We start from the raw sequence: 18,817 nt of genomic DNA on the forward strand, positions 1-18,817 counted from the left end.
TTTATAAATTCAGAAGTTAAAGGAAAAAGAACATAGATTAAGTACCATTTTAAATATAAAATTAAAATCTTATGAAAATTCTTAGAAGTCAAATAATGTGTTTTCTACATTTAAAACTGATAAAGTCTTTATAAAAGTTGGTTTTTTAATTCCAAAAAAATTTGTGTAAAGCAAAATACACATTATAATATACTCATATAATTCAATGATATTATTTTCTTTCATTCATTCTAAAACTTTAGTTGATGTAATTATGTACCAACATTAGATACTTCATGTAGAATGTTCTATTGGTTTTTCCTTGTTTTGTACCCAAAAAATAAAACACCTTAATAACTATTTTGAACGGGAATTGAATTACCCATGTTTATTTCAAATATGTCTCCTTAACTTCATATTAGGGTTCGTTTTTTGATGAGAAGAACCAAAAAATGATAGTTATAAAACTTCTGCATGTGGATTTTTTATAGTGTATTTAAAACATTAAATTGAACCATATTTTTAAGACATTTTCTTTTCAACAAGTTTAACACATGAAATTGTATATGAATACTAGTATTTAATATTTTACTTTAAGTTCTACCTCCAATTTTCTATTTAAAATAAGAATAATGACCACTGCTAAGATTTAATTTTTTCGGAATTTGGAGGATTTTTGGTTCAGGTTTTTGGCAGCGAGTTTTATATACAGAATTTTTTACTTCGAAAAAAAAAATTTCTAATCCTGTTTTTGTGTTTCTATTTACTTACTTGTTCTGAAGGGTGGACATTCTCTAACTTTGTTGACTTTAATGTACTTTTTTTTTTTCATTTAATCATCTGATCAAAGCTCAACAAAAAAGTTATTTAACTAACTTCTGTGCAATAATATTTCTTATTTATTTTTAGGCATGTTTATGAAAATTCACGCTTAGAAGCTCAGAGTAAACTGTTAATAACCACCTGTTCTCAACTAGAAGCTGCAAAAGCCAACTCTTTTGAGAGTGACCCTGATTCTCAAGACGATCTCACACCCATTATCAAGTCTGATTTAGTTGACACTATTAAAAAAGTAAACACAGCTATTAATATACAAAGTAAAAGAACAAAAATATTTTCCATGGTTTCCATGTCAGTTTTTACTGTTGCAAAATTTCTTGAGTTTTTTTTATGCATGTTTCAATAATATGCTATCATAATTCAGCCTGAGAAAAACTTTTTATATGAAGTAATTAACTAACCTTTATTTTTTTTGATAGGGCACAGATATTTTGGAGTAAGTTTTGTCTTATTAAATCAAACTATATTAAGTGAATAAATATTAAAAATTAGCAATACCTTAACATAGCTGCCAACTCTACTGGATTTTGCCAGTTTCTCCTGGTTTTTGGACATTTTAGAAAATTCCCTATAATTGAGTAAATTTCCTAAAGAAATCCCTAAGTATAATTTTTGTACCTGACATAATGAAGCGAGCCTCATTTATAAAAATCAGTTCGAAACTTTTTTTTCTTCTAAAGTGTTCGGTTTATTCAGAACTCTATTTTTAATTAATTTTAAAAAATGTTTCGACTATCTTTGATGAATTAAGTGACCATTCATAATCGAAATTATGAGTAAACATAATGCATAACATCAATCATAACTGGAAAATATTGTAGTTTTTCTATTTTGATGTCTATGAAAATCCCTAAAATTCCCTATGTGTAAAATATTTAGTGCGTCATGTAACAATTATTGTGAAATTTATATTTCATATAATCTACTGGATTTTTTTCTTATGCATATTTGGCAGCTATGCCTTAAGATTAGTTGAAGATGTCAATCACAGAAAGACTGCAGTCTATGTCTTTTTGACATATTGGGTTGGCCTTAAAAAAAGTGCATAATTTTAGAATAGAGAACTGTAGTGTGTCTATCACTAAAAAAATACAATTCAAATTCACTAGTATATATATATGACATGTTAACTCAATTCTATGTAGGGGTACCTTTTCATAGATGAAGGTTGACATTGTCGATAACTACTTTCCACACAACAACATTTCTAGTGTCTGGTAGAGCAAGGAAAAAAAAAAGAAGGATGTAGAACTAATATTTTTTATTTTGTAATCATAGTATGGACATTAAGAAGCCAAACCAAAGTGCTTCACTGTAAATCTTGCAAACTAATCCAGATGATCTTTCAAGTTACGCATATTCATCTAAACCATGTTTTGATAGGTCATTATTTTAAAATTTAATTAATTTTTACACATAGCAATGAGAAAAAAAATTATCGCTAAATTTAGTATAAAATTGTGAAGATTAAATCAAGAAATGTGTTGAGTGACTACAAATTGAATTTTAAAATATTTAACAACTGTAGTTTATCTCAATTCATCACCATTCTTTGTTTGTTCATTGTTGGAGTGCAGTTTCTAAAACAGCATCTCAGAGGAAGCTATGATCTTTCTCTTCATTGCTTGATCAAAATCTTTCATTACCAAAGTTATGCCAACCATTCTTTAGGGTTTTCTATTAGACTTTTTTTCTTTTTTTAAAAAATTGGGAGATGTTCAGCTTTGAAATTTGCTTTTGAGAATGAAGACTGATTTTCATTTGCACCTTTGTAGTGTGACTAAAAAATTATTTGACACCTGTTGTGGGGAACGAGTTTATCTTATTGTCTGTTTATTTTCTGGATACTACCTTTAGTAGGAGATCTGTACTTTACCAATTATTGACTGTTTACCCACCAGGGACAAATGACCATTGTCATTTGTAATATTTAGCCAAAAAATTGGCCAATTTTTTGGCTAAATATTCAGTATTCAGTTACATCACTATTTGTTATATTGTACTAAAAAACTTTTAAGAACCTGGGAAGAAAGAAAATTGCACATTTCAGACAAGAGAAAGTAGATTCTTCATTCCAAAACCTTTATTATATTCAGGGATGTGATTTTTTCGCGGATTTCCGCTTTTTGTCAGATTTTTAAATTTTTCCCGCTAATTTCCGCTTAAAATTTTTTCTGCACAAGTTTAAATATTTTATGAGGAATTAAACTTACCGCAAAGCGAAAGTATTGAAGTCCTCATTCCTCCCTCAAAAATTGATTTTCGTATTTACCTGATTTAAAAGTTGAACGTTGCGATTCTTAATCTGGCGATTTAAATGTCGTACATTGCGATTCTTTTTTACGAGATTTAAAAATCCAATATCACGATTTGTAATTACGCTCTTTTAAAACCCTATGTAGCGATTCATATTCACACGAGCTTAAAATCCAATGTTGTGATTCGTTTTTGCGTTTGTAATATCAAACATCGATTTTCCTATTTATGCATGCATTAAAAATTAGTGGGATTCGTATTCGCACTATTTAAAAATTACGCATCGTGATTCGTATTTACGTGGTCTAAAAATTACGCATCATGATTTGTATTTTCTCATTTTTTAAATTCGATATAGAGTTTCATATTAAAGTGATTTAAAAGCCTCATTTCTCTTCATATTCATATTCTAGATTCATATTCTCTTAATTTAAAATCATGCATGTGATTCTTATTAATATATTCATGCAATTTTAAAATTAATCATTGGAATTTATAATCACATGGTTTACAAGTTTAAAAATTGCAATTTTTTGTCAAATTTATGTGTATATATATATATATATATATATATATATATATATATATATATATATATATATATATATATATATATATATATATATATATATTCTTGAATTTCCTCTTTTTTACTTTCCAACTACTCTCATCCCTGTATATTGAACGATGATGATTATAGTATTAAAAAATGTTATTTTTATATTTTACAACCGTCATCGAACAGCCGACCCAATTTTTTTTTTGGGGGGGGGGGGGTTACGACTTCTTATATTCAATTCTGTAGTCTTGTAATTTTGAATCCAATCCAGAAGACAAGAGAACTCCTGGATCAAGTATTGGGAGAAATTTGTTTTCAGGTAGGACTTTTTGAGGGAATTAACCCGTATTTTCGTTACATGGCGAGGAAAACCTCCCACGGTTAGCCTGACAGCAAGGGGATTCTAACCCATGATCCCTCTACCACTGAGGATATTTTGCCTCAGCACTGTGGTCAGTGCAAGCTGAATGCAGAGTTTGTAACGACCAGCCATTGCTGGGATTTCTCATTGGAAGGGGAACGCTATATCCCCTGAGCTCAATGTTATTATAATGATGCTGATTTCTCCAGTAGACTACTGGATTTTGCCAGTTTCTCCTGGTCTACTGGTTTCATAAAAGTTCTCCTGGTTTTTGTATATTTTAGTAAATTCCCTAAAATTGATTAAGTTTCTTTAAAAAATCTCTATTGAAATAGAATTTTTGCACAGATTATTGCTTGCCTAAATATTTAAATATTACTAATACATAATAAAGCGAGACTCATATATAAAATCAGTTCAAAACTTTTTTTGTTCTAAAATGTGAGTTTATTTTTGTTCAGAACCCCCTTTTTAAATTAATTAAATATTCTGTTAACTATCTTTGATGAATTAAATGCTAAATATTTTTCAAAAACTATGAGTAAACATAATGTGTAACATTTCAAGTTCATTTAATGTTAATCATAACTGGAAAATATTTCAGTTTTTCTATTTTGATGACTATGAAAATCCCTATGTGTAAAATATTAAGTACATTTTGTGGCAATTATCATGAAAATTATATTATTTCGTAAAATCTACTGGATTTTTTCCTATCCATGTTAACTGATATAAATGTTTTTGCAGTTATTAGATGCTCAAGAAGAGATAACTCTGATTAAAGAGAGATACGAAGAATGTAACAAGGAGAAATCTTATTTGCAGAGTGAGCTTAATGTGTTAAAGGAACAACTTCAGCTACTCTCTGTGCAATCTAAAACTGTGAGTTCTTTCTACACAGAATTCAAAAATTGTGAACACAATTTATTTAAAAAGTTCATGTATTCAATTCCTACACTATTAGTTCCTTATATCTTGTTCAAATTTTCAATTGTTAACAAAAAATACTTATCCACTCAAGTACATTTTTTTCAAAGTTATTGTGGAGGACACTTGATGTTAATACAGTAGGGAACCGATTATCCGGAACGATCGGGACCATCGCTATTCCGGATAACTGATTTTTCCGGTTTTCTGAATCGCTACAAAAAGCCGTTTTTTTTTTTATTGTTAAACCCAACTAAAAAAAAATATTAGGAAATAATCTTAAAAAGAAGAAAAAACGATGAAGTAATACAGTAATGATTATCTCTAAAATGATGGTATGGTAAACATCTTTCAAAAAAGAAAGAAAAATCCTAAAATCTTATGAGGAAAAAAAAAAATTTTTTTAAAAAATGGTGGGAAAATTTATCGAATTTCGTTCCGGTATTTTGGTTTTCCGGTTTTCTGATTTCCGGATAACGGGTTCTGTACTGTATATTAATTCATTCATTAAACAGGGATGAGTGAAAAACGAACTTTCTGATGGGTTAGTCATTGTTTTAAATTTTACTATAAGCGATTCAGTTTTTCACATATTTTAAAGATAACATCAGGGATAATTTCTAACTTATAGCTCTACTTAAACAAAAAAATAGTTTATGGCGGCCATTTAAATATTTAGCTATTTTATATTCGTTGTATCAGATAAATTCAATAAAGAACATCACATGGTAGCACGTGTGATCCACGTCACCAAATTTATAGTTTTCAGATACTGTGTTCCTTTTTTTTCTTCTTTTAGTTCCTACTATTAGTTCACACTCTCCCTATATATATATACAGTACAGAACCCGTTATCCGGAAATCGGAAAACCAAAAAACCGGAACAAAATGCAATTAATTTTCCCGCCATTTTTGAAAAAAAAAAAATTTTTTTTTCCTCATAAGATTTTAGAAATTTTCTTTCTTTTTTGAAAGATTTTTACCTTACCATCATTTTGGAAATAATCATTAGTGTATTACTTCATCGTTTTTTCTTCTTTTTAAGATTATATTAAAAAGTTTTTTTCTTAGTTTGGTTTAACAATTAAAAAAAAACGGCTTTTTGTAGCGATTCAGAAAACCGGAAAAAATCAGTCATCCGGAATAGCGATGGTCCCGATCGTTCCGGATAATCGGTTCCCTACTGTATTTATACATCTCATTCAAATTTTCAATCGTTAGCAAAAATACTTTTAATTCATTCACTCGAGTTCAAATACATTTTTTTTTTTAAAACTTGTAGTGGATGTCACTTGATGTTAATACAGTTTTTTTCAAACATTCATTAAATTGGATGGATTGTGTCATTAAATTTACTGTATGAGAAAAGATCATTATTTGGTGCTCTTTAGAAGAAAAAATTTAAATAGAGACTTTCAAAAGCAATGTCTCCATTTCAAGTGAGTTTTAACATTTCCTTGGTGAAAACTGTTATGAAATCTTCAATTACTCATCCTCCCACCAGTGGCATAGTTTTGGGGGACAAAACCCCCTCCGAAATTATATATATTACTTGATTAATGAACTATTGTATGATAAGTAGGTTGTAGATATAAAAAAGTTTTCATTATTTGTTTTTTTGTAATCTAAACGTTAAGAATGAATATATATATTTGTTTCTCTTTAAAAGCACTGTAAGTTCGTAGTGTGGGGGTGTTTATTAAAAAAGATACGGGAGCTTGGAGAAATAATAGAATTTTATTAAAGTGAGGGCCAGGGGACCAAAAGTGAGAACATGGATAGATAGAGAAGAGCCAATTGACTTGGGAAAGTGGGTTTTTATATCTTTCTGGACACTCTATTTATATACTAATAATGTGGGATGGATCCATTTTCCAAGCTGCTCAAGACACATTTTCTGAGTATGTATATATCACATATTAGAAGGAGATAACCCCCCCCCCTCGAATGTACATTAAAACTATGCCACTGCCTCCCGCTCAGGAAATACACGTCCCTAAAGTTAAGCAGTATATTCTCTCATTTAACGGTATACTGAACAAAAGTATACAGTTAAATGAGAGAAATAATTTGCAGGTAAAAACTTTCTTTCATTCATTTTAAAACAATTTGAACCATGAAATTGAAATTTTGATTGCCATTTTGTGGTTCAGGTAATTCTAACTGAAACTAAATAATAGTTTCATTAATACTATATACACTATCTGGCCAAAAGTTATCCCGTTGTTATGGTCGTGGAAACATAATGGTGTGTGGGGGTGGGGGTTTCTCATGGTTTGGCCCATTGGTTCCTGTGGTTGGAACTCAGAGATGTATGGGATTGCACTCCCAGCCCAATGGCAGTATTTCGACCCATTTCTCTTCCATTCACGCATAGAGGCTTGCAGAGAATTACAAAATGGGTGTTCAGAAGCTGCCTTCTCAGAGCCCCCATTTAAATTCTATAGAACACCTTTAAGACGAGCATAGATTAAGTTCAGTTGTGATGGAAGTCCTATTCAAAAACTGGTGCAAAGTCTTCACTGAAGGGCTGTCATCGATTCAAAAGAGGGACCGACATCATATTAATACGTGCCTAAGGAGGTTCACACCATTGGGTGCCCAGATACTTATGGCTAGATATTGTGTGTGTATATAAGTAGGTGTGTGTGTGTATATGTGTATATATATATATATATATATATATATATATATAGATACATGTATATATATAGATACATACATATATATATATATAGATACATATATATATATAGATACATATATATATATAGATAGATATATATATATAGATACATATATATATATAGATACATATATATATGTATATGTATCTATATATATATATGAATATATGTAACATAAAAAGCTTCAATTAATCTTTTTATGTTATATATTTTCTGTAAGTCCTTTTTATTTTATTCTAATTGTAACATTTTCCCTCACTATTAAAATTCACATCCTGTCCTTAAATCTAATTTTGGCTCAAGTATGTAGTCAATGAAAGTAAAGACATTTTTCCCTTTACTCTTTGTGGGAATCGGGCGGCCAATTTAATAAACCGATAGTTATTTCTAAGATTTCCTTTTTTCCTTGAAATATAGTCAAATACAGGGAAATTCATTTGCTACTTTCTCTAGGATAAAAACATAAGCATGCAGTTTTGGAGTGCGAATTTGAGCTCCACCATGGATAGAAAATGTTTTGAATATATCGTGTGAAGCTAAATAAAATCTTTTTGCCTTCCAACTGTTATCCGCGTGACTCGACGACACTCGACCGTGACTGCCACCCTTTTGTATATATACATATGAATGTATGTATACTAGTTATCGTCTCTTATGCTAGTGCCTTAGCCTCTCTAATACTAATATCTTTCTGCAAGATGCTTTTAAAAAAGACATTAAATAACATTAAAAAAGGTGATGTTAATATTTTATTATTGTTGTAGGTTTCTGTGTGTTCTATCATCCCTCTGATCATTCTTGCTGTTGCTGTCATGTTGGCATTCTACCCAACATTGGCACACCTCACTGCCACATCCGACCATATGTAATTAATGAAGATGCCTTAGCTGCCTGCAGCAGAAGCGAATATACTGTAGTTCCCCCATATTTTGTTTTAATATCCTCTTTTGCTTTATTTGTAATTAGTTATATTTTATTGGCATGGTCAGAAGCCAGCCATTTTGTACAGTTAATTCAAATTTTATTTGATCCATTTTGAATAAAACATGTATTATGTTTATGTTTCTTTAAATTGTTCTCTGCCTGCTGTCTATTTTGATCAAGTTAAATTATAATTCAATGCGATTCCTACCTTTAAAATATATTTAGTAAAAAAATAAATAATTGAAAGCAAAACAATTTGTAAATTGTTATTCTATTTTACCTGAACAAGGTTAAAAAGGTAAGAAATTACCTATAAAACTATGTCAAAATAGTGATTAAACTATTTTGATGAATCTCATTTTAATTGTTTTAGCCCTATTAAATTTAACTTTTGGGAAACGTTTAAAAAAAAAAAGCTGGTTTTGGGTTTAATTGTAGAGGTGAAATATAAATAGAACTGGATCATTTCTATTTTCAATTTCAAATTGTTATCTCAATGGAAGAAAATTGTAGTGGTAAATAGGGTGGTTTACTGTGCAGAAACTTTTGTTAGGCAAGTTAATTTATCACTTTTTGAAATTGCTTATTTATTATATAAATGAACTTTCAGATTGTTCTTCTTTCCCTCAAAAAATCACAATTTTATTCATTCCAAAATCAAAATGTATGCTTTTAAAACCATCTTACAAGTAAACAAATCAACAGAACCTAACCATAAAGTAATAATTATAAGAAATAATAATTCATTATTAGTATCTTTTTTTTTTTAAATTCCAGTGCTAAAATGTAATAGGGGAAGTTTTAGCACTACTTGTTTTTGTACTTTGTTTATGTTTTTTTTTTTTTTTTAAACTCTTTATAATCTTTTAAAAGAATAAATTCTCTAATATTTTTTTAATTTCAGCAGCTTGCTTTCAATAAATTTAGTTAATAAATCAAATTCACTCAGAGAAAAGAGGTGTTATGTTATGAACGATTATGAGACTTTAACATTAACGATTTTAACACTTAATTGGTCACTTGCAGAAGAAGTAAATCGAACATACTCACACATATGACCTATGACGTCAGCACCAGCTGATCATCAATAGACAAAGTTTAACTAATTTTTTCCACACAAATTAGAATGTTAATTAATGCGAAGTTGTTGAAATGCTGCGCCGTTTCGCTCATTGAATTTGCTGAAATATAATTCTTTCTTAGATTTATTGTTTGTTTACGTATTTTATTGTAAAAAGTGATTTAATTTTGTTTGTTAAAAAATCACTAGCCCTGGCAACTTTGATGCAGTCCTAGTGATTATTATTATTTTTTTAAAAATCAGATATTTTTGATTTAAATCTGATTTTTTTTATTTATTTAAATACACTGTAAGAACTTTGATTTTCGATTAAAAAACTTTGTGAATGTTTAATCAAAATTAAATTAATATTAAAGCTATATTATAACAATATTTTAGAAACTCTAATTACCTAAAACTATTTTTCATTATAATACATAGCTTTGAATGCATATCAACCATTTTGAAACAAATGCATTATTGAAATTTAAAGACTAGATGAAATAGAGAATTTAAAGAATACTTTAACTATTAAAACAAAGTTTGTATTAGCAAACCATGATTTTTATTTAAAATTATGATTACTTTTTCTTTGTTTTTTACTCTTCATTTTTAAAATTACAAAATAAATGTAGCAGATTGTGTTCATAAATGTAGTCATTCATCAAAAAATAAATAAATATTTAATCTATGTATTTTTATATTAAAATATTCATTTTTAATCCTATATCAAAATAGATAAATTAAGTTTAAAAAAAAAATTAAAAACTCTATGTGCTCATTGGAGTTTTTTTTCACAAAATTTCTTTATAGAAAATCTGATAATGTCAAAGATACTGTAAACATATTATGAGAAAAAATACTTATTGATAAAAGAGACAGCACAATTCTAATTCTGGGTTATTTAATTTAATAGCATAGACATTTTCATTCTGCAATTTTAAATTAATGTACACAATATTAAAGATAACATAAATATAATAGTTTGTTGTTGCTAAACTGTATAAAAAGAAACATTTTCCAGCTTTCTCGTTTCCTAAGGGATTGAGTAGTTTAGATTGTACTGCACTATCAATACATATAAAAAAAAATCAGTTGATTTAAATCAACAAACCCTGCTTAAATACATAATTAGTTTATGCTCTACATGGTTTCATGCCTATTTTTTTGTGTTGAATAAGAATTGTATGAGTTGAAATCATTGTGACGGATTATAAAATGTACCTCTTGACCTGCTTGGTTTACTTGAAATAGAATGGAAAGAACAGTTGCTAATGTAAACAAAGCCACGTTTTTACAACCAATCAGCAAGGGCGGCGTCAGAGGGGTCAATTGCCCCCCACTTATGGGGACGAACTTAAATGTTGTTGGGAAAACACTACCATCTTGAAAAGAAATATAATTACGTTCTTAAAAAAATATAGCTTTTTTTTTTTGTTAACAAGAATAAATTAAAAACTCAAAGACAAAAATGTGATCTTTTTACTTGCACTTTACCACCAACTTCCTGTTCACTTTTCCTCAGAAAATTCTGAGGGACAAGTCTTTTGTTTGTGTCCCTATGGAAAGATATTCAAAACCCCTGAGGGATAGGGAAAGACTGTCCTACCTCATCCTACTCACGTTACCACACTTTTGGAGACTGACTAATGCATGTACACTTTCTCCACATTCAATAAAGAAAAGTATTTTGTTATACGTCACACCGTTTAATGTAAAAAATTCGATTTGGAAATAGTGATGGACTAAGTTTGTTCTGTCAATCTTTTTTTTTTTTTAATTTTCTCTTAAATAGTGTAAATATTTAAATATGCTAATAAACTCAACTATAATTGTTCATATATGAGTTAAAATAGACTACCAAGTTGTCTTATGAACATTATAAAGAGGACCTGAATCATTCTGTAGTTAAAATGCACATGCTATTCCGCCAGAAGTAGTTTTTCTAATCATGAAAAGACACTTTTTTAACACTAGAAAGACAAACTTACCTATATTGCCATAAAAGCAGTCAAAATTGTGAAAGAATAATGTGTAAAAAAACTTGTTTAATATATACACGTAGAGGGACCGATCAAGACAAATTCATAAAATATTTTGAAATTAAATTTCTGAAGAGTAATCCTAACAAAGAAAAGAATCTCTTGAACTGCATGATTCAAGAGAAACGTTCTAAAAAAAGCAGACAATTGAAGATTTTAAAGACAAAGTTAATGCATATAAATATTAAAGCAAAATAGAAAATATTCTGTGAAAATAAAAATAGTTTTGTGATCACAAACAAGTGATTTTTGCTGAAAGTCACTGATTAGCTGAATTATTTTAAAGATTGTAGCCCTCCACCTACAGCTTTACATATTTGTTAAGAATAAGCTTTCTGTTCTTGCTGACACTAATCATTCATAAGAGACTTGGTGAATATGCATCCTCGTTGCATTTGCTTAAGCCATTGGAGTAAAAATTGCACCCATTAAAATTCAGCTGTTCTTTCGAATTTGATTAGTGCAATGTTTACACGAGAATGGTTTATCACACCATGAAGAAAATTTTAAATAAAAAAGTTGCCTTTTTCGAGAATATCTGTTTCTTTCAGTATTTAAAAAAAGTAATATTGTGGTCTTTTAACTAATTTTTGAGGCCCCCCCAGATAATGTGGGCCCTAGACCCTCGGTTATTGGGCCTAGGGCAACCAGGCCCTAGGCGATAATCAGGCCCTATTAGCTTACTGCAATAGCGTCAAAAATTCATTAAAGGAAAATGCATTTTTCCGTTATTAAAATTAACGAAAGAGGGCAAAATGGAAGACGGTTCTATTTATTTATATCTGATATTAATATTGAAAGTGGACATCATTTCACCTTATTTCCCACTTCCAGTCATAATCCTTAAAGGAATATTCAAAATGTTACAAAAGGAGTCGAAAAAGAGCAAATACACTGATATTCCTGAAGTTTTCCCAATAAAAAAAAAAAATTTTCCCACATGCAGAAAACTCCAGAATATCGAAAAACACATTAAAAAAATAATAAATTTAAAATAAACAAAAAAAAAATTTCTTTGAGAAACCGTCCGTCCCTGGGATTCGAAACCAGGACCCCTCCCTCTAGCAGCGAGCTTGCTTGTCTGGTGGCCTACCTTCCAGTCCACGGAGATACGTGAAGCTCTCTCCTCTCATCTTCGCAATATACATTTAGGGGCTCACTGTGAGCCCCCTAAATGGCCTATAAAAATTTTCTTCGGCAGCCATGTTTGGACCATAGACCCCTACTTAGGGTCCGAGTTTGAAAATTATACCTTGATATTAAAGGGAGCTAGAGGATCTCGAAATTTGAACTTTACTTATTTTTTACGCTATTTATTATTTATTACGCCATCTTATTTTTTAATTCTTTTTTTTTTTATTATTCCATTACGCTTTCTTTGCTGGATTTCACACACAGAAAACACCCCATGCATGCCAGAATATCCAAAATGTTACAAAAGAAGTCGAAAAAGAGCAAATAAACTGATTTTCCTGGATTCCTCCTGTTTTTTCCCATTTTCCCAATAAAAAAATTTTTTCCTATATGCAGGACCCTCCAGAATATCGAAAAACACAAACAATTTAAAATAAACAAAGAAAAAAAAATAAAAAAATTTTGAAAATTTGCACGTTCCTGGGATTCGAACCCGGGACCCCTCACTCCAGCTGCGAACTTGCTTATCTGGGGGCCTACCTTTCAGTCCACGGTCATACGTGAAATCTACCACAGTTTCGCTTCAACATATTACCTCTCATCTTCTCCTTATCTCTTCATCCATATCTCTTTCCTCCCATCTTCGCAATATACCTTTAGGGGCCCACTATAATTTTCTAACTTGGAACCTAAATAGGGGTCTTTGGTCCAAACAAGGCTGCAGAAGAGAGTTTTTATAGGCCAATTAGGGGGGACACAGTGGGCCCCTAAAGGTATATTGCGAAGATGAGAGGAGAGAGCTTTTGAAGCGAAACTGTGGCAGACTTCACGCATCACCGTGGGCTGGAAAGTAGGCCACTAGACAAGCAAGTTCGCTGCAGGAGGGAGGGGTCCTGGGTTAAAATCCCAGGAAGAGATAAATTTTCAAAAAAATTTCTTCTTTTTTTTTGTTTATTTTAAGTTATATTATTTTTTTATGTGTTTTTCAATATTCTGGAGGTTCCTGCATGTAGGAAGAAAAAAAATTTTTATTGGGAAAATGGGAAAAATCCTGGAAAATCAGTTTATTTGCTCTTTTTCGACTTCTATTGTAACATTTTGGATATTCTAGCATGCATGGGGTGTTTTCTGTGTGTGAAGTCCAGCAAAGAAAGCGTAATGGAATAAAAAAAAAGAATAAAATAATAAAGTGGCTCGAAAAAGGTTAAAATTTCAAGGCCCCTTAGCTCCCTTTAATATCAAGGTATAATTTTCAAACTCGGACCCTAAGTAGGGGTCTATGGTCCAAACAAGGCTGCTGAAGATAATTTTTATAGGCCAATTAGGGGGAACACAGAGGGCCGCTAAATGTATATTGCGAAGATGAGAGGAGAGAGCTTTTGAAGCGAAACCGTGGTAGGCTTCACGTATCACCGTGGACTGCAAGGAAGGTCACCAGACAAGCAAGTTTGCTGCCGGACGGAGGGGTCCCAGGTTCGAATCCCAGGGACGGGCAAATTTTCAAAAAATTGTCTTTTTCTGTTTTTGTTTATTTTAAATTATACATATTTTTTTTAGGCGTTTTTCGATATTCTGGAGGTTCCTGCATGTAGGGACAAAAATTTTTTATTGCGAAAATGGGAAAAAACTGGAAAATTCCAGGAAAATCAGTTTATTTGCTCTTTTTCGACTTCTATTGTAACATTTTGGATATTCTAACATGCATGGGGTGTTTTCTGTGTGTGAAGTCCAGCAGAGAAAGCGAAAGGAATAATAAAAAAAAAGAATAAAAAAATAAAATGGCTCGAGAAAGGCTCAAATTTCAAGACCCTTAGCTCCTTTTAATATCAAGGTATAATTTTCAAACTCGGACCCTAAGTAGGGGTCTATGGTCCAAGCATGGCTGCAGAAGATAAATTTTATAGGCCAATTAGAGGGGTCACAGTGGGCCCCTAAAGGTATATTGCGAAGATGAGAGGAGAGAGCTTTTGAACGAAACTGTGGTAGGCTTCACGTATCACCGTGGACAGGAGGGTAGGCCACCAGACAAGCAAGTTCGCTGCCAGAGGGAGGGGTCCTGGGTTCAAATCCCAGGGACAGACAAATTTTCAAAAACTTTTCTCTTTTTTTTGTTTATTTTAAATTATATTTTTTTTTTAGGTGTTTTCGACATTCTGGAGGTTCCTGCATATAGGGAAAAAAATTTGTTTATTGGGAAAATGGAAAAAAACTGGAAAAATTCTGGAAAATCAGTGTATTTGCTCTTTTTCGAGTTCTATTGTAACATTTTGGATATTCTAACATGCACGGGGTGTTTTCTGTGTGTGAAGTCCAGTAGAGAAAGCGTAATGGAGTAATAAAAAAAAGAATAAAGAAATAAAATGGCTCGAGAAAGGTTCAAATTTCAAGACCCCCTAGCTCCCTTTAATATCAAGGAATAATTTTCAAACTCGGACCCTAAGTAGGGGTCTATATTCCAAACAATGCTGATGAAGATAATTTTTATTGGCCAATTAGAGGGGTCATAGTGGGCCCCTAAAGGTACATTGCGAAGATGAGAGGAGAGAGCTTTTGAAGCGAAACTGTGGTAGGCTTCACGTATCACTGTAGACTGGAAGGTAGGCCACCAGAAAAGCAAGTTCGCTGCCGGAGGGAGGGGTCCTGGGTTCGAATCCCAGGGACGGGCAAATTTTCGAAAAATTTCTTTTTTTTGTTTATTTTAAATTATATATTTTTTAGGTGTTTTTCGACATTCTGGAGGTTCCTGCATGTAGGGAAAAAAATTTTTATTGGGAAAATAGAAAAAAACTGGAAAAATTCAAGAAAATCCGTTTATTTGCTTTTTTTCGAATTCTATTGTAACATTTTGGATATTCTAGCATGCATGGGGTTTTTTCTGTGTGTGAAGTCCAGCAAAGAAAGCGTAATAGAATAATAAAAAAAAAGAATAAAAAAATTAAATGGCTCGAGAAAGGTTCAAATTTCAAGATCCCCTAGCTCCCTTTAATATCAAGGTATAATTTTCAAACTCGGACCCTAAGTAGGGGTCTACGGTCCAAACAAGGCTGCTGAAGATAATTTTTATAGGCCAATTAGGGGGGTCACAGAGGGCCCCTAAAGGTATATTGCGAAGATGAGAGGAGAGAGCTTTTGAAGCGAAACCGTGTCAGGCTTCACGTATCACCGTGGACTGGAAGGAAGGTCACCAGACAAGCAAGTTTGCTGCCGGAGGGAGGGGTCCTGGGTTCGATTCCCAGGGAGGTCAAATTTTCAAAAAATTGTCTTTTTCTGTTTTTGTTTATTTTAAATTATATATATTTTTTTATGCGTTTTTCGATATTCTGGAGGATCCTGCATGTTGGGAAAAATTTTTTTTTTGGGAAAATGGGAAAAAACTGGAAAATTCCAGGAAAATCAATTTATTTCCTCTTTTTCGACTTCTATTGTAACATTTTTAATATTCTAGCATGCATGGGGTGCTTTCTGTGTGCGATGTCCATTAAAGAAAGCGTAATAGTATAATAAAAAAAAAGAATTAAAAAAATAAATGGCTCGAGAAAGGTTCAAATTTCAAGACCCCCTAGCTCCCTTTAATATCAAGGAATAATTTTCAAACTCGGACCCTAAGTAGGGGTCTATAGTCCAAACAACGCTGATGAAGATAATTTTTATTGGCCAATTAGAGGGGTCATAGTGGGCCCCTAAAGGTATATTGCGAAGATGAGAGGAGAGAGCTTTTGAAGCGAAACTGTGGTAGGCTTCACGTATCACTGTAGACTGGAAGGTAGGCCACCAGAAAAGCAAGTTCGCTGCCGGAGGGAGGGGTCCTGGGTTCGAATCCCAGGGACGGGCAAATTTTCGAAAAATTTCTTTTTTTTGTTTATTTTAAATTATATAATTTTTTTAGGTGTTTTTCGACATTCTGGAGGTTCCTGCATGTAGGAAAAAAAAATTTTTATTGGGAAAATGGAAAAAAACTGGAAAAATTCAGGAAAATCCGTTTATTTGCTTTTTTTCGACTTCTATTGTAACATTTTGGATATTCTAGCACGCATGGGGTGTGTTCTGTGTATGAAGTCCAGCAGAGAAAGCGTAATGGAATAATAAAAAAAAAGAATAAAAAAATAAAATGGCTCGAGAAAGGTTCAAATTTCAAGACCCCCTAGCTCCCTTTAATATCAAGGTATAATTTTCAAACTCGGACCCTAAGTAGGGGTCTATGGTCCAAGCAAGGCTGCAGAAGATAAATTTTATAGGCCAATTAGAGGGGTCACAGTGGGCACCTAAAGGTATATTGCAAAGATGAGAGGAGAGAGCTTTTGAAGCGAAACTGTGGTAGGCTTCACGTATCACCGTGGACTGGAAGGTAGGCCACCAGACAAGCAAGTTCGCTGCAGGAGGGAGGGGACCTGGGTTCAAATCCCAGGGACAGACAAATTTGCAAAAACATTTCTCTTTTTTTTGTTTATTTTAAATTATATTATTTTTTTAGGTCTTTTTCGACATTCTGGTGGTTCCTGCATATAGGAAAAAAAATTTATTTATTGGGAAAATGGAAAAAAACTGGAAAAATTCTAGAAAATCAGTGTATTTGCTCTTTTTCGACTTCTATTGTAACATTTTGGATATTCTAGCATGCATGGGGTGTGTTCTGTGTGTGAAGTCCAGCAAAGAAAGCGTAATAGAATAATAAAAAAAAGAATAAAAAAATTAAATGTCTCGAGAAAGGTTTAAATTTCAAGATCCCCTAGCTCCCTTTAATATCAAGGTATAATTTTCACACTCGGACCCTAAGTAGGGGTCTACGGCCCAAACAAGGCTGCTGAAGATAATTTTTATAGGCCCATTAGGGGGGTCACAGAGGGCCCCTAAAGGTATATTGCGAAGATGAGAGGAGAGAGCTTTTGAAGCGAAACCGTGGTAGGCTTTACGTATCACCGTGGACTGCAAGGAAGGTCACCAGGCAAGCAAGTTTGCTGCAGGAGGGAGGGGTCCCAGGTTCGAATCCCAGGGAGGTCAAATTTTCAAAAAATTGTCTTTTTCTGTTTTTTTTTTATTTTAAATTATACATATTTTTTTATGCGTTTTTCGATATTCTAGAGGTTCCTGCATGTAGGGAAAAAAAATTTTATTGGGAAAATGGGAAAAAACTGGAAAATTCCTGGAAAATCAGTTTATTTGCTCTTTTTCGACTTCTATTGTAACATTTTGGATATTCTAACATGCATGGGGTGTTTTCTGTGTGTGAAGTCCAGCAGAGAAAGCGTAATGGAATAATAAAAAAAAAGAATAAAAAAATAAAATGGCTCGAGAAAGGTTCAAATTTCAAGACCCCCTAGCTCCCTTTAATATCAAGGTATAATTTTCAAACTCGGACCCTAAGTAGGGGTCTATGGTCCAAGCAAGGCTGCAGAAGATAAATTTTATAGACAAATTAGAGGGGTCACAGTGGGCACCTAAACGTATATTGCGAAGATGAGAGGAGAGAGCTTTTGAAGCGAAACTGTGGTAGGCTTAACGTATCACCGTGGACTGGAAGGGAGGCCACCAGACAAGCAAGTTCGCTGCCGGAGGGAGGGGTCCTGGGTTCAAATCCCAGGGACAGACAAATTTTCAAAAACTTTTCTCTTTTTTTGTTTATTTTAAATTATATTGTTTTTTAAGGTGTTTTTCGACCTGGAGGTTCCTGCATATAGGAAAAAAAATTTGTTTATTGGGAAAATGGAAAAAAACAGGAAAAATTCTAGAAAATCAGTGTATTTGCTCTTTTTCGACTTCTATTGTAACATTTTGGATATTCTAACATGCACGGGGTGTTTTTTGTGTGTGAAGTCCAGTAGAGAAAGCGTAATGGAATAATAAAAAAAAAGAATAAAAAAATGAAATGGCTCGAGAAAGGTTCAAATTTCAAGACCCCCTAGCTCCCTTTAATATCAAGATATAATTTTCAAACTCGGACCCTAAGTAGGGGTCTATAGTCCAAGCAACGCTGATGAAGATAATTTTTATAGGCCAATTAGAGGGGTCATAGTGGGCCCCTAAAGGTACATTGCGAAGATGAGAGGAGAG

At 32.1% G+C, this 18,817-nt stretch overlaps 1 protein-coding gene across 1 annotated transcript in view; it reads left to right on the forward strand.

The window, feature by feature from the left end:
* Slmap (Sarcolemma associated protein) overlaps positions 1–8,681 on the forward strand; it is a 66,868-nt gene extending 58,187 nt beyond the window's left edge. The window contains exons 20-22 of the mRNA XM_016051595.3: positions 889–1,051; positions 4,743–4,877; positions 8,374–8,681. Of these exons, the coding sequence (XP_015907081.2) occupies positions 889–1,051; positions 4,743–4,877; positions 8,374–8,478 (403 nt within the window). The 3' untranslated portion in view covers positions 8,479–8,681. The remainder of the gene's footprint in view (positions 1–888; positions 1,052–4,742; positions 4,878–8,373) is intronic.
* The last annotated feature ends 10,136 nt before the right edge of the window (positions 8,682–18,817 follow it).

Source organism: Parasteatoda tepidariorum, chromosome 1 (assembly GCF_982258835.1).
Source record: "Parasteatoda tepidariorum strain Cologne lab strain chromosome 1, Ptep-v5.0, whole genome shotgun sequence".
Classification (NCBI taxonomy): Eukaryota; Metazoa; Arthropoda; class Arachnida; order Araneae; family Theridiidae; genus Parasteatoda; species Parasteatoda tepidariorum.